Raw genomic sequence first — 16,849 nt, forward strand, 5'->3', positions numbered from 1 at the left:
GAAGTAGGTTTAATTATCTCTATACTACACCTTTAATAAATAGAAATTATTTTCGTTTTACAGATGAGGAAACAGACTCAGAGAGGCAACTTGTTCAAGGTCCATAAGGTTATACATATATACATGGCAGAACAAGAACTCCACGCAGGCCTATCTAAATAGTGTGTATTTCTTATCACTGTGGTTCACAGGTTTGACAATTATTAGGACTCTGACTTCCATTATTTCTCAAGAATTTGTACTGCTTTCTGCTGTCACTGTGGTTTTCAAGGAACCTCACTTTTGATGTAAGAGACAAACTGATTTAGTGTCTGTTAGCTTCCTAATTCAGAGGCAACTCCAGGTTTACATTTCTACTGCCTTTCTAAACCTAATTATTTTATAAAAAGTCAGCTTGCTTTTCTTGAATCCCTTTCCCCCCAACATTACTAATCAAGTTTAATTTTGAGATATCCATATTTTATAAGAGGACTCCCAGGACTACATATCTCATTTTCCTTTCTAGATTTATTCCTGCTTAGCTAGTTTCATAAGGGCACCTTTAATTTTGAATTTTTATAATATTTTCAAAGTTCATTGATAATGGCTTACCAATTTCTTTAGAACATAGGAGACTTGTATTGGAAGCTATCAGAGATGTTAAAATCAAATAGTTTTACCCAATTTTATCTGGCGTAACATGGACGTCAAGTTTAATATATGGCAACTTCTTTGTTTATTGAAATTGAATAATTAGCAAACATAATGGCGAAGATTATACAATAAATGATGTTTAAAGTGGAGAAGTCAGATACTTATTGCTGCGGAGGTTATTCGTTACATTTCGGTAAGTGCAAAACTTCGTTTAACAATATTTTAGTATTTAATTTACTGAACAAAGGGCATTATCCTAAGTAACTTTAAATATTCTGAGGCATACAAATTTTAACAAAAATTCTTGAGATTTACTTCTAAGGAGTAAATCAGAGTACGTATTTTCCTGTGTGACATCCCCGAATGGGCGCATTCGTTCCGGATAAAAAGAAAACAGGGTCTTTGGGGTTTGAGAGAAAGAAAAAATGGGAGGGGGGAGTTTATTTTCCAATCCACAAGACGGGGAAAAATGTGTTCAGGGCACGTCAAAGAAAAGAGCTTGAATTTAAGTGTTCCAAATACATTTATCCCTCGCAACACTCCAGGCGAGCAGGAGAAATTTTTTTTAAGTGAGTTTGGTTTTTGTTAACATCCATCAGCAAGATCTCTCTTTCACAATACTGGGAGAGGCCTGTTTGTTCCTCCACTCCCACCGTTGAAGTTTGGACAAAGTTTGAGAAACCCCAGGCACCTGCGGCTCTGACCGAAACCCGCGAAGAGCACAGCGGAGCGCGTCACTTCTTTACAGTTTTCCGTTTCCAGATCCCAGATCTTTTTGACCTGCAAGGTGAACGTCCGGCTTCCGTGCCCCAGAAATAAGAGCTATTGTGGGGAGGGGAGACCTGGGTCTTCACTGACGCTTCGCAAAGGTGTGCGTCCGCACAACAGGGGCGGGCGGCGCCGGTTCTCTGCAGGCGGCTGCCGCCGGGCCCAAACACCGCAGAAATGAGGCTAGAGGCCGGGGCCCGCACGCGTGATCACCGCCCCGCGTCCCACCTCGCAGCCCGCGCCCGGCCGGAAGGGGGCGGGGCCTCGGGCCGGCGCGGCGAGGCCGGCCGCGGCGTGGGGTTGGGGGGGCTCCTCCGGGGCCCGGCCCGCAGCCGCGCGTTTCCGGCGCGCTCCCCCGCGTCCTGCGTCCTGTGGTCTCGTCCGCCCCCGCTGCCATGTTGGATTGTGCGGCCGCCACCGCCGCCGCCGACGAAGGAGGGTTGGAGGAGGAGTTGGGAGTTTAGCGCAGTCGCCGGAGTACGAGGACAACTACCATCCGGCCAGACCCTAGCCCGGCGGGAGCAGGGAGCTTCCCTTTCTCTGCGCGGCCCGTCGTTGGCTCCTCCTTCCCGTGGCCTCCTCCTCCCCGCGCCCGAGGAGCTGCGAGATGCTGCGCCTCTGATTCCCCTCCTCCCACCCCTGTCACCGAGAGGGGAAAGAGCGCTCGCCTACTCGCCGGAGACGGCCCTGGACTCGCAACCCCGCCGGCGAAACCATGAGCTCCGGCCAGCAGCAGCCGCCGCCACCGCGGAGGGTCACCAATGTGGGGTCCTTGCTGCTCACCCCGCAGGAGAATGAGTCTCTCTTCACCTTCCTCGGCAAGAAATGTGTGGTCAGTGGCCGAGACCCGTGTCGCCGTCCCCGACGTTACCTCACGGGGTCGGGCTTGAGGGCCGGGAAGTGGGAGGGGGGAAGAAGGCGGGAGCGGCGCGGGGAGGGTCCGGCTGCCGGCCGGGCCTCCAGCCAGCCCGGCTCCCTGGGTATGGGCAGTGCGGGCCGGGGCGGGCGGACACCGCCTCCCGAAGCTGCCCGTGAGCAGGGAAGTGTCACCTCCGCAGCCCTGTCCTGGAACCCTGCCTGGCCGGGCCCGGGTCTGCGCCCTTGCTGCTGGTTCAAACTTTGCTCTCAGGCCACAAGGGGATTTTATTCTTGCACGAGCTGCTCGATCTTAAAAACCGGGCCTCTGTACTGGCCCTCGCTTCACCTCCTGCTGCTTGATCCGGGGGTACCTTCTCTGACAATGGCAGAGGTTTCAGGAGTGGATAGGTCGGGCAATGAAGCCGAGATATGAATGAAGAGGACCAGAATGGGGTTTTTGATCCCCCTTTAGGATCCCAGGAGGGAATGAAGTCGAGTGCATCGGTTCAGAATGAGGGCAGGAAATGTTACTGCTCCCCATTGCAGAGACACAGCGTTTATTTCTCCAGCAATCTCGCCCAGGCCTGGTTTCTGCTCTCCTCCCCACTGATTTTTTTTTTTTTCATTGGTGGGAGGAGGTGCTGCTCTCCCCACAACCATGCGCGGGGGAACCGCAATCTCTAGTAGTTCTTGGCCTTTGGGGGCCTGAGAGTGATTCTTAGGTTGGTGCTGTGCGGCCTGTTCCAACCCCAGATGGCCGGTTGGGAGCAAGCAGTTTGCTGTGGGAAGGGGAATGTGTGTTGTTGACGGAAGCATTCATTACATTGGCTGCTGGCACTTCTGGGGGTGGGGAGGTTCTGCTCTGTGGTGTAGGCCTTGTCAGGCTGCATCTTACTGCGGTAGCTGGGTTGAACTGTGGTTGAGTTTGTTGAAACGCTGTTTGGGTCTCTTTCTCCCCTCCTTGCGTGGTAGCACCTGCGCAGTATGTGTCACGGGAACCCAGGAAACCCCTACTGAAATGTCAACAGAGCAGTACCATCTTACAACTTTTCTTAGTAGTGTTAAATATGTCAAACGAGGCTACATCTGCTTGTTTAAGAAGTTAGGATTAGACAATTTCCGGAAAGTTACCCTATGGGTTAATTGTTAACTTTATAGGAGTCAACCTTTTGTATCCTCTTGGAGATTGAATCATTGCATTTAATTCAGATGTGTTTCATATTTTACTGATTAGAAGAATGAGATAGGAGGACTGGCTTAAAACCAGTATTTTGGGAAACAACTTTAAAGATAATCAAGTCCCCTCCCCACCCCCACCGCTTTTAAACAAACGAGAAAACTGAGCAGTGAACCCTAAGTCACACAGCAATTTAGTGATGTAACCAGAACTAGAAAACCAGGACTCCTGATGCCTAGTCTGTTGTACTTTCACTACATTATGTTATTTTAGAAGGGTTTTTTTTATTACTTGTTATTGATTTATTTCAAAAAGTGGTGCAAAAGGAATAATCACTTCTTTTTGATATAATCAGAGTGCAAGATTCTTAAAGCAGCACTAATTTTTGCATATTTTCAATTTAGGAAAATCTCCAGCTCTTTAAATGTTAACATTATCTGCAAATGAAAAAAAAATTAAAATTTCACTGGTTTATTTTCATTTGCTATGTAGTCTATGTCAGAAAGGAAGTAGTTGTATTATGTTTTACATACCAGACACATTAACTTTAGGGAGGAAGGACATTACATTTAAGCACGAGTACACTGACTAATTTCTCTATGCTTACCTGTAATGTTTACTGGTTTCAAAAAAATGAAAGATGTGAAAGAATACTGTGATTGAGAAAGATAGCCTTGCTTTCTGGTTAGCATAAGTGGATTGCTGAATAAGCCATCAGTATTCAATGCTCTATATCTTTATGTCATCTATTATTAATCACCTTTACCTTTTGAATATGTCATTTAAAACCACATTCTTACGGTTTGAAATTATTGTGAAGGTTAACCTTAATATTTGAAGTCTCCAGTTACTTGAGAGTAAAGTAGGAATATTTTAATTTTTTTGAACAATCCTTTTTTCTTCTTTGCTGACTATGCAGCTTTTTGTAGTTTAAAATAATAGTGAAATACATTATCTCATTAAAAAAATCAGCAATAACATTTACAAGTCAGACCAAATTTGTTAGGGAAGAAGTGTATTCAGAGCCCTACCTAAGAGTTCAAGGAATGAAACAGAAGTACTTATAGTCCCAGTTCTGGAGGAACTGCATTCCTTCTTTGACTCAACATATATATGAGTAACTAAATGTTGAGGTCAAAATCAGGGTTGATGCCTACCCTCAAGGAGCTCTACTATGTCTCAAAAGGGAAACAAATAAACTGATGAGTAAGTCAGTACTTCAGAGTGATGTGTAAGATGCTGCATTTCACAATGGAAAATGTCTTGGCTTTGTAGTCAGCACACCAGAGTTCAAACTCATTTGGTCACTTAGGACAAGTTTTGTTCTTGTTTTCTATTTTTTTTTAACTTCCTGTGGTAGAATTGGTTTTCTTATTTCTAAAATAGGGATACTGTCTTGTGGGATGATTTTGTGGATTAGAAGGACCATATGTAAATATATAGATATTATTATTATTGCAAAAGTTTAGGAGATTAAAAGAGGATGTGTTAAAATATTTTAGGATGGGTGATACCTGAATATTTAATATTAGTATGCTCCCAGGTTGATGAGAGGAACAAAACAGCTTGGAAAGGTGGGGGCCTACTAGTAGTTTGTTATGGAGCAAGGAGGGTTTTCTGTTTGGGTTCTCAAATTTAGGTATGCATTAGAAACATTGTGGAGATTACAAATATTGCTAACCCGAATTCCTAGATAATATTCAGTGGGTCTGAGGGGGAACTTGGGCATTTCTATTTTTAGCAAGCTTATGAAGTTTACTGTTTTCTGATAGGGTAATCTTGAAACATATTTGAAATGTTTATATGTTTCCCTTCAATCTTGGGTGTATATTTTGTGAGTTAAGGTTAAATTAAAACAAAGGGATTTTGGGGGGGTTTTGTCTTGTTTTGTTTTTTTGTTTGTTTTTTTTAGTACAGTCTCTAACCTGTTAAGATATCAGTGTGTATTTCATAGATGTAAGAGAGAGATACAGTTGAGGAAGTATTGCACTAGTTAGTGTACAAGATCAGGGATGACTTTTAGAAAGTTGGGGAGAAAGGTGAAGGCACTGTAGAAGGTGGATTGAGGGTTGTAAGAATGGAGACAAAGGAGATCAGGTAGGTGTTTAAGAGTAGTGCACATAAGATATGATGAGGGCCTAAATTAAGACACTGCTGGTGGAAATTCCAGGACAATTAAAAAGTCTTTAGTAGGATTTCATCCCCTTTAGATTTAGTGGGTGAGGGAAGAGAATTAGGTTAAAGACAGGTATAACCACCAGCAGAAAAAGTATGCAGAAACCTGCATACTTTACTAAATGGAAATGTGCCTTATATTAGACTACAGGTTGGTGATTGGTTTCATGGAAGAGGTGAATCTTAAATCTATTTTGCCACAGTTTTAAAAAACAGATTTTGTGAAAGATGAGGTTTCACTTAAAGTTATATATAATAAATCAGTATATGTTACGTGCTTAAAAGAGATAGTTCTGATACAATTCATTAGCTGGTAGTATTTTCTTAGAATAATTAAGAAGAGTTAAAAAACAAGATTATCAGGTCTCGGGGTGCCTGGGTGGCTCAGTCGGTTAAGCATCTGCCTTCTGCTCAGGTCCTGGGATGGAGCCCTGTCTCAGGCTCCCTCCTCAGCAGGGAACCTGCTTTTCCCTCTCCTCCCCATTTGTGCTCTCTCGCTATCTCTGTCTCTTTCTCTCTCTCCAATAAATAAATAAAAATCTTTAAAAAAAAGATTATCAGGTCTTATTTTGTAGTTCTGTTGTACCGTGATTTAACTTACTTTCTATAGAGTATATGCTGTCTTCCCAAGTGAAGTTTAATATATATAGTCCTGAAAAAGAAATAAGGATTGGGAAAAATAAAATCTCATACTAGCTCTCTATAACCATCTTTGGTCCAAATGGGTTGAGGTTAGTAATGTTGACTGCCACTTGTTTCTGCCATGCTCACCTGGTTTGTTTCAAGAGTTAGTGGTGCTTAAGAAGCCATTTTTATTAACCATCTTCATTTCTTTTGATTCCCCAGTACTTGTCTTAACTTGCTTATATTCTTTTGTTAGTGTTTTGGTTTGTTTTCTCACCCTATATAGAATTCTGGGAGATTAGACCTTATGTCTATGTAATTTTCTATAATTTTTATAACATCTAGCATACAGATCACTGAATACTTATTAATTATAATTGCTAACTCTTTTATTCCTTAGGAGTTCATTTAGCATTTCTCATTGCTCAATCAGGTTGTTAAAATCTTCAGTTTCTGATGCAGTTTGTATTTGGACTTAAGTCTTCCTTTATTAGAACAAAATGATTTAAGTCAGATGCTGAATACAGGTGGTAACAGTAGCTGTCCAACAGTTACTTTGTTTCTGTTCTAAATTCTTAAATAGGTTTACAGGGAGAGGTCCCTAGATGGATCATTGTTTTGATTAGGGCCTGAATTAAGGCAGCACTGGTGGGAAGTTAGGGCTGAGAATGTATTTCACCTTGAGTATGGAAAGAGAAAAAAAGTTAATATTTATGGGATTTGGAATATTCAAAGCAGAGAAGGCAACCTCGTCTAGTATAGAGGAAAAAGGTGAGTAAAAGTGTGTGTCATATGGGATAAACTCTCAGTATAGGAGGAGATTTAGAAAAATCTAGCAGATTTGGGTTATAAATCCTATTTCTTGTTATTCTTAGCTTATAGGCAAATTTCTTAGCCAATATGAGCCTTAATGTCTAGATTTGTAAAATGGGCTTACTCAAGGATTTCAGAGAATAATGCTATAATGTATGTATAGCACTTGGAGTACCTGCCACTTCTGAAGTGTTCTGGCTATTTGGAGAAGCATGTGAAAGAAGGTAAAGAAGATTTTTAAAAAGTTTTTAAGTGTTAGATTGAACAGTTATAGTGAACTGACTTGGTCATTTTAGAGACTGATTCAAAGTTGAGGTATAAAAGAGCAGATATAGGTAATTAATTGAAAAGTTAATCTGTCTAAGAGTTTATAGAGCCCAGCATTAGTACAGAGGTCACTTTCACTGTAAAGATTTTGGAAGCAAAACAACTTCATAGTAATATATATCGTTAACTGTAAATGTAACTCTTATTGGTGTATGACTGAGCAATCTAGTACTTTTAAGTGGTTATGTATTATTTAGTAACTAGAAGATGTTTGGTGTATTTAACTTTATTCATAAATATATGTAACAGAAATATATCATGTTTTTATTTATCATATCGTATCTATTGTATCTATATGTGTATTCTTAGTAGTGGAGGATTAATGACTATAATATCAATATAGGAGAATGAAATTAATTAGACAACATTAGTTTCACTTTGGAGTTAATGTGTTATAGAGGAATTGTGACCCTTTTTTAAACAGACCAAATAATTGGGTTTAGAGTAATATTGAAGAGGCAAATCTAGAAAAGCCCCCTTTAGAAGATGGAATCAAATGAAAGATTTGTAGTAACTTCATAGTTCAATTACTATGGATTTCTGTTAGTTTCCTTGGTTTCTCAGTTTCCTTGGCCGCTTGGTTCCTCTGCCATAGTGATTTTTTTTTTTTTTAATAACATAAGTTTAGCTATTTTTATTTTTTTAAAGATTTTATTTATTTATTTATTTCACAGAGAGACACAGAGAGGGAGGGAACACAAGCAGGGGGAGTGGGAGAGGGAGAAGCAGGCCTCCTGCCGAGCAGGGAGCCCAATGCGGGGCTCGATCCCAGGACCCTGGGACCATGACCTGAGCCGCAGGCAGACGCTTAATGACTGAGCTGCCCAGGTGCCCCGCCATAGTGATTTTTTAAACTTATTTTTAACTTGTTTTGAAGATTACTGTAGAAATCTGTCTTTGTAAAGGGGTGCTCATTAAACACCAGATAAATTCAAACAAAAGGGAAATATGAAAGATACCTAGGAATATAAAATGCTGTTAAAAATGATATGAGGAGGTCAAAATTATCATAAGCCAAATATATAGTAACCTTTGGACAATGAAATATTTTTCAAGTTTCATTTTAAAGTTAAATTTTATATTAGATTTGGAGAAGCTAAAACTATTTAGTATTTTTAATTATTAAGATAGAGGTGAAGTTGTTTATTTATCATGTCTTTGGTTCCAAAATAAAAAATTTTAAGTGAAATTGTCCCTCTACTATGATGAATATTTTTGTTGCCATAAAATATTAGAGGATCCTTAAATGCCTAAGAAGTTTTCCTTATAGTAAAGGTGCTGATTGATTTGTATGTAATGCATAAAGCTAGTTAGAAACCCAGATGATTTCCTATGTTTTTATTAATGAAATGTTATCATGATCAGGTACTGAGGACTTACTGAGAACATAACATCCTCTCAGTATCTTGGAATACGTGAAAGGAGTAAGGAAGATTTAGTCCTTACACCTTAGCTGGGGAAGACAAAAATCATGCACAAAAAGATATGTTTCACAAGCCAGCACATAATAAAGATTTAAATAATAGGAAAGATAGATAGATTACAGTGGGATTTGGTACATCCTTGTGGGGCTTGAATATGAGGACTTAAATGGTCAGGAACAAGGAAGCAGCTCAGTTCAAGTAGAGGGAAATGTGTAAGTTTAGAGTAGAAAATTTGCATGGAGTATTAGGAAATATTGAATAGACTGGCTTGGCTAGAAATGAGAATGATATTTGCTTGAGAACATAACAAATGATAAGTTTGAAGGGTAAATTGAGGCCAGATTTTGGAAGACCTTGATCTTCAGACTTAGAGGTTGAGCTTTAGTCCTTAAGTAGTAAAGGGTCAGAAAGATTTTTGATTCAAAAAGTGTCAAGCTAGAAGGATCTAGAGATGGGGAAAACTAGAAATTACATTCATAATGGAAATAATTCAGTAATGGTTTAAAGTTTAGTAAACATTTTCATATTCATTATCTTAGCTGACCTGGCCTGGCTAAGGAACCTGAATTGTAGCAGTATCTGGAACAAAAAAAGGGTTATGAGGTATAGTAAATCCATGGTCTTTGTGTACATGGCAGACACCACTATCACTCATAGCATTTTTTCCTGCTATGTCCAGATATGGTCTCTGAATACTCAGCATATCCCTACAGGCAGCCACTACCAATCAGTCCAAGTTCACATAGATGAAATCTAGTTGCTATGCCAAGGCTATGTAATAGAAATGTTGTGAAGAAAAAATTGGCAATATTTAGTTGGCTGTGTGAATTGCAGATAACAACAGAAACTCCTGATAGTAGGAATTGTAGGAGTAGAGCTTTTCGAATCCTTTGCAGAGTGTTGATTATTGAGGCCTTGGGAGTGAATTCCATCTACGAAGGTGTTGGTGCGGGTCAGGATTACAGAGGGAAGTAGTCTAACCCATATTTGACTTGGCCAGTATTTGAGAAGGGTGGATTTCAGTGAGGAGTTGGAGGGGGAGAAAGATGTTCTCTTTAATTTATCTGAAAAATGATATACATGCTGTTCTGAAACAATTTTTCACTTATATTAATATATCTTTCATATGTTTGTTTATATCTGTTTTCATATGTTTGTTTATATCTGTTGCATCCTTCTTATTACTACATCCTCTGTTTCGTGAGTTTCTTGTAACTTATTGTAACTGTTGATAGGTATATTAGTTTTCTGGGGCTACCATAATGAAGTATCACAAACTGGGTACCTTAAAAGGCAAATTTATTCTTGCTCACTTTGGAGGCTAGCAGTCAGATCAAGGTGTTAGCAGGGTTGGTTACTTTTGGAGGCACTGAGAGAATTTGTGCCATGCCTCTCTCCTAGCTTCTGGTGTTGCTGGCAGTCCTTGATGTTCCCTGTTTTAGAGATTCATGACTCTAATCTCTATCTATGTAATCACATGGTGTTCTCTACCTGTCTGTGTTTTCTCTTTCAAGGACACCAGTTATTGGATTAATGTCAGTCCTAATGACCTCATTTTAACGTGGTTTTGTTTGCAAAGCCATTCTTTCAAAGTAAGGTCCATTCGTAGATACAGGTGTTAGAACTTCAATATATCTTTTAAGGAGACATAATTCAGTCCTGAACAATAGGTATTTTTTTACTTTCCAAGTTTTTGCTTTTAGAAAAAGTGCTATAAGGGACACCCGGGTGGCTCAGTCGATTAAGCATCTGCCTTCAGCTCAGGTCATGATCTCAGGGTCCTGGGATCAAGCCCCACATCAGGCTCCCTGCTCAGTGGGGAGCCTGCTTCTCCCTCTGCCTGCTGCTCCCCCTGCTTGTGCGCTCTCTCTCTGACAAATAAGATCTTAAAAAAAAAAAAAGAAAAAGTGCTATAGTGAACATCCAAATACATATTTTTTTGTATCCTTTCTAAACTAATTCTATGGAATGAATTCTAAGAAATGAAGTCAGAGGACATGAACATTAAAAGTATTGGGGCGCCTGGGTGGCTCAGTCGGTTAAGTGTCTGCCTTCAGCTCAGGTCATGATCTCAGGGTCCTGGGATCAAGCCCCACATCGGGCTGCCTGCTTCTCCCTCTCCCTCTGCCTGCTGCTCCCCCTGCTTGTGCTCTCTCTCTCTCTCTCTCTGTCAAATGAATAAATAAAATCTTTAAAAAAAATTAATATATACTGCTGTTTAGAAACAACAACAACAACTACAAAGCAGTTTCTAAACTCCATATATTCTCATCAACACTAGGATTGCAAAATCATTTCCATTTTGACAGTTTTGGTTTTTTTTTAAGATTTTATTTATTTAGGGGCGCCTGGGTGGCTCAGTTGGTTAAGCGACTGCCTTCGGCTCAGGTCATGATCCTGGAGTCCCGGGATCGAGTCCCGCATCGGGCTCCCTGCTCGGCAGGGAGTCTGCTTCTCCCTCTGACCCTCCTCCCTCTCATGCTTTCTTCTTCTTATCCTTTTCTTCTCAAATAAAAAAAAAAAAAATTATTAAAAAAAAAAAAAAAAAAAAAAAAAGATTTTATTTATTTATTTGACAGACACAGCGAGAGGGAACACAAGCAGGGGGAGTGGGAGAGGGAGAAGCAGGCTTCCCACCGAGCAGGGAGCCCGATGCGGGGCTCAATCCCAGGACCCTGGGATCATGACCTGAGCCAAAGGCACACACTTAATTACTGAGCCACCCAGGCGTCCCTCCATTTTGACAGTTTTACTGGTCAAAAAAAATCTTGTTTGATTTGTAGTTTTTAGTGAAGTTAAATATCTTTTCATGTCTGTTATTGATATTTCTTCTGTGAATTATTTGTTCTTGTCTTTAGACCATTTTTTCCTGTGGGGTTGTTTTTTTTCTTAGTTATTTGAAGAATTCTTTAGGGATAGTTACTGTATATTACAGTATTTTTTTTGGCAGTTTGTCATTTATCTTTTGACAGAAGTATACTTGGTGTTTCTGGTCATTGCATGGGATTCAAAGTTTTGTACAGTTTGATATAATAATCTTCCTATTATATCAACTTTTTATTTAATACTGTCCTAGCTTAGAATTACAAAAATATTTACTCAATTTTCTTAGTATTTTTATGGTGAACATCTTATCTTTGATCTTTCTGGAAATGACTTCGGAAAATGAGTATAGTAGAAATCCAGCTTTATATTAAGTCCCTCATTACTCTCCTTTTCAGTATCTTCTGGCTATTTTTATGTGCCTGTGCTTTGTATTTTTTCAGGACTTACCTCCCACCTCTGTCCCTCACCAGACAATATTTGCTTTGATTTGGAATAGCATTGAATTTGTAGATTAATTTAGGAAGAATTGACATATTGTGGCTTCCCATTGGAAAGCAAGTCTCTTTTATTTACTATTTAGTTCTTATTTCATTCTGTAGTTTTATAATTTTCTTATCATATGTATTAGCCATTTAAAGTTGTTTTAGAGTGCAAAAGTAATATCCACTTATACTATTGTTTAAAATATACACACACACAATGCACTATATAGTGTCAAAAGTTAAAATACCCTTTTACCCCTCTAAGCCTCCAATACAATTAGGCTTCATATAAAGCTCTTACGGTTTGATCTGACTGTTTCCCTTTTTTTCTTCACTTTTACGTGCATTCAATGCTATAAATTTCTCTCTAAGCACTGCTTTTGCTTCATGCCACAAATTTTGGTAAGTTTTATTTTCATTTTCATTTAATTCCAAATTATTTTTTAAATTTCTCAAGACCTGGGGCCCCTGGGTGGCTCAGTTGTTTAAGCGTCTGCCTTTGACTCGGATTGTGGTCCCAGGGTCCTGGGATCGAACCCCTGTGTGGGGGCTCTCTGCTCAGCGGGGAGTCTGCTTCTCCCTCTCCCTCTGGCCCTCCCCACCACTCATGTGCTCTCTCTCTCTCTCTGCTCTGTCTCTCAAATAAATAAATAAATAAATTTAAAAAAATTTCTCAAGACCTTTTTAACCCCTGTTATTTAGCAGTATGTTTAACTCCAAATATTTTGAAAATTTCTTTTATTGATTTTTACATTGTTGTCTGAGAACATACTTTGCATGATTTCTGTTCTTTTATTTTTTAATTTTTACTTTCTGAAAGATTTTATTAATTTGAGAGAGATCCTGAGCGGGGGTGGGGGAGGGAGAAGCAGACTCCCTACTGAGCAGGGAGCCCTACGAGGGGCTCAATCCCAGGACCCAGGGATCATGGCCTGAGCCAAAGGCAGATGCTTAACTGACTGAGCCACCCAGGCGCCCCCTCTTCTTTTAAATTTAAGTTGCATTTTATGGCCCAGAATTGTGTCTCTCTTGGTGATTATTCCATGTGGACCTGAGAAGAATGTGTGTTTTGCTGTTGAATGAAGTATTCTATAAATGTGAACTAGATCCAGTTTATTGATGAATAGTGTTGAGTCTTCACTGATTTTCTGCCTGCTAGATCTGTCAATTATGGATTGAATAGTGTTGGAGTCTCCAGCTTAAATAGTGGATTCATCTATTTCTTCTTGCAGTTCTATCAGCTTTTGCCTCATATATTTTGATGCTCTGTTGTTAAATGCAAACATATTAAGTATTGTTATATTTTCCTGGAGAAGTGGTCTCCTTATCATTATGTAGTATCCCTCTTCATTCCCCATAATTTTCCTTGCCCTGAAGCATGCTTTGCCCAAAATTAATATAGCTACTCCAGGTTTCTTTCATTTAGTGTTAGCATAGTATATTTTTCTCTCTGCTTTTAATTATCTGTGTCTTTATAATTAAAATGGTTTTTTTTGGTAAACAGTATATACTTGGCTCTATTTTTTAATCCACTCTCATAGTCACTGTCTTTTAATTAGTATATTTAGAGCATTTACATTTAAAGTGATTACTGATAATAATTGGATTAATATCCACTATATTGTTATTTTCTCTGTTGCCCTTGTTTTTTGTTTCTTTTTTCTCTTCCACTCTTCTTCTGCTTTGTGTTTCTTTTTTATTTATTTATTTATTTATTTATTTATTTATTTATTTTAGAGAGGGAGCATGTGCACATGTGAGTGGGGGGGAAGGGTATAGGGAGAAGTAGAGAGAAACTGAAGTAGCCGCTGGGCTCAGCTCAGAGCCCAACGTGGGGCTTGATATTAGGACTGCCAGATCGTGCCCTGAGCTGAAACCAAGAGTCGAAGGCTTAACTGACTGAGCTACCCAGGCGCCCCAAGCTTTGGTTGGTTTTAATTGAGCATTTTATATGATTCCATTTTCTTTCCTCTCAACATATCAATTATATTTCTTAAAAAAAATTTTTTAGTGGCTTTCCTGCCTCATGCAGTATACATTTACAGTCAGTCTAAACCCAGTATCAAATAACACTGTTGCCTCATGGGTAATATAAGGACTTTATAACAGAGTACTCCCAGTTCTTCCATGTCATCCCTTATAACATTGCTTTCATTCATTTCACTGATCTATAAGCCATAATCACTGAATACATTGTTGCTGTTACCTGTTAGATAAAAATAAAAAATTTTATTTAACCTTTATTTATTCCTTCTCTAACACTTTTCTTTCAAGTATATTCAGGTTTCTGACTTATATCATTTGCTTCACTCTTAAGAATTTTTAATACTTATTGCATGTAGGCTTCTTGTCTAGTGGGAACAAATTCAATTTCTGTTTGTCTTAAAAAGTACTTATCTACTTTTGAGGATAATTTTGCTGGATACAGAATTGTGGGTTTTTCTTTTAGCACTTTAAATATTTTACGCCACTCCTCTTGTTTGTGTGGCTTCTGAAGAGACATTTGATGCAATTCTTACTTCCAGTAGGAGGAGAAAATTCCTCCAATAGGAATTCTTAGGTTTACTTAAAAGTATACTGAATGAATCCTTAATTTTTCAAGCCTGTGTTTGATACATCTAATGATTATGATCTTTTTCTTATTTTTTAGAACTCAGAGAAGTTTCTAAAGCAGAAGTTATTTTAATTCTTTATTTGATTAAACATACTCTGAATAATCTTAATCTCACTTTAAAAGACCTCAAAATAGGGGAGACGAACCATGAGAGACTATGGACTCTGAAAAACAAACTGAGGGTTCTAGAGGGGAGGGGGGTGGGAGGATGGGTTAGCCTGGTGATGGGTATTAAAGAGGGCACGTTCTGCATGGAGCACTGGGTGTTATACGCAAACAATGAATCATGGAACACTACATCAGAAACTAATGATGTAATGTATGGTCATTTACATAACATAATAATAATAAAAAAAAGACCTCAAAATAATGTTCATAGTATATAGCTAATCAGTTAATATTTATTGAATTTAACCATCAGGAATTCACTATTAAAACATGTGGAAATCAGGGAATTGGCTTTATGCATACACCCACCTATATACTGAAAGACTGTTAGTGCTACATTTTCATTTAATTTTTGTATTGTATCTTTCTTCCATGAGCTCAGACCAACCTGTTCATTTCTAAAAACAGAATTTTCCCACAGAATGCTAGGAAACAATTTGAATAACTCAAAAAACTATGTAATATGTAATATTCAGGTGTGAGACTTTGGGAAAAGTCAAATGACTGATTATTTAAAAAATGACTTTGCCTTTTCATTAAAAATACAGTGCTTATTACAAAGATGAAGACCTTCACTGTCTGATAACATACCTGGTAACCATTAGCCACATGTGTCTGTTGAGCACTTGAGGTATTACTAGTTCAAATTGAGATGTGCAGTAACTGTGAGATACACACTGGATTTCTAAGACTTAGTACCAAAAAGAATGCAAAATATTTCACTAAGATTTTAATATTGGGGTGCCTGGCTGGCTAAGTCAGAAGAGCATGTGACTCTTGATCTCGGGGTCATGAGCTCAAGCCCCACGTTGGGTGTAAAGATTGCTTAAATAAGTGAACTTTAAAAAAAGATTTTAATATTGATTATATGCTGAAATGATAGTTTAAGAAATATATTCAGTTAAGAAAAATTTATTAAAATTAATTTCATCTACTTTTTATTTACATATTGGCTACTAGAAAATTTGAAATTGCTTATATGATTCACATTATATTTTTACTGGGCAGTGCAGACAAGCAGTTCACAAGGTAATAATGATAAAAATGGAAAATCATCTATAAACCCCATCACCCAGAAATAACTCTTATTAATGTTTTTGTGTATATCCTTCTAGGTTTTGTTTTTCACGAATTAGTGAATGATAAATAAAAACGTGTACTTAATCTCAACAGATGCCCCCAGACAAATATAGATAATTTTTTATTGACATTGTTTCATGTCAGTAAGTATACTGTTTTCAGTGGATGGACACATTATAGAAGATTGACCAATTTCCTAGAGATAGACAGTTAATTTTCTCTTTTCTTTTTATTCTTCCTAACATTCTTCCTAACATTTGTGTGTGTATACATATATTCCATCTATCTTCACAGACTTGATCTGTTATTTTACTACGATAATTTCAAAGAAATAGAATTGCTTAAAGGGATAAGCACATTTAAAATTTGACTTTATCAAATTACACTGTCCTTGTGCCTTTTATTATGATAATGTAGTGTGTTCTTTGTAGTTCTTGAAAGTGCCCATTTGCTATATAGCCCTACTTATGGGACCATTAATACTAAGTAACATTAAACAAATATAAATAGCAATAAATTTTTAAATTTAATTCCATGAAAATGTTTTGATTTCTTAAGTGTCATTTTCCTGAGTCCTGGATATGATTTTTCTTAAGTATTAGAGCTATTTTTCAATTTTAAAATGAAAGTGAATGAATTGACAATAAAGTATGGAAAGAGTCCATATGTCCATCAGCTGATGAATGGATAAAGAAGAAATGGTGTATAGATATACAATGGAATATTACTCAGCCATCAAAAAAAATGAAATCTTGCCATTTGCAATGACATGGATGAAGCTAGAGTGTATTATGCTAAGCAAAATAAGTCCGAGAAAGACAAATACCATATGATTTCACTCATATGTAGAATTTAAGAAACAAAACAGATGAACAGAGGG

At 38.2% G+C, this 16,849-nt stretch overlaps 1 protein-coding gene across 1 annotated transcript in view; it reads left to right on the forward strand.

Annotated features, from left to right (window-relative positions):
- Window positions 1-1,723: 1,723 nt before the first annotated feature.
- Window positions 1,724-16,849, forward strand: part of WASL (WASP like actin nucleation promoting factor) — a 66,611-nt gene continuing 51,485 nt past the window's right edge. The window contains exon 1 of the mRNA XM_032401654.1: window positions 1,724-2,233. Within this exon, the coding sequence (XP_032257545.1) occupies window positions 2,117-2,233 (117 nt within the window). The 5' untranslated portion in view covers window positions 1,724-2,116. The remainder of the gene's footprint in view (window positions 2,234-16,849) is intronic.

Source organism: Phoca vitulina, unplaced genomic scaffold, assembly GCF_004348235.1.
Source record: "Phoca vitulina isolate PV1807 unplaced genomic scaffold, GSC_HSeal_1.0 scaffold4, whole genome shotgun sequence".
Classification (NCBI taxonomy): domain Eukaryota; kingdom Metazoa; phylum Chordata; class Mammalia; order Carnivora; family Phocidae; genus Phoca; species Phoca vitulina.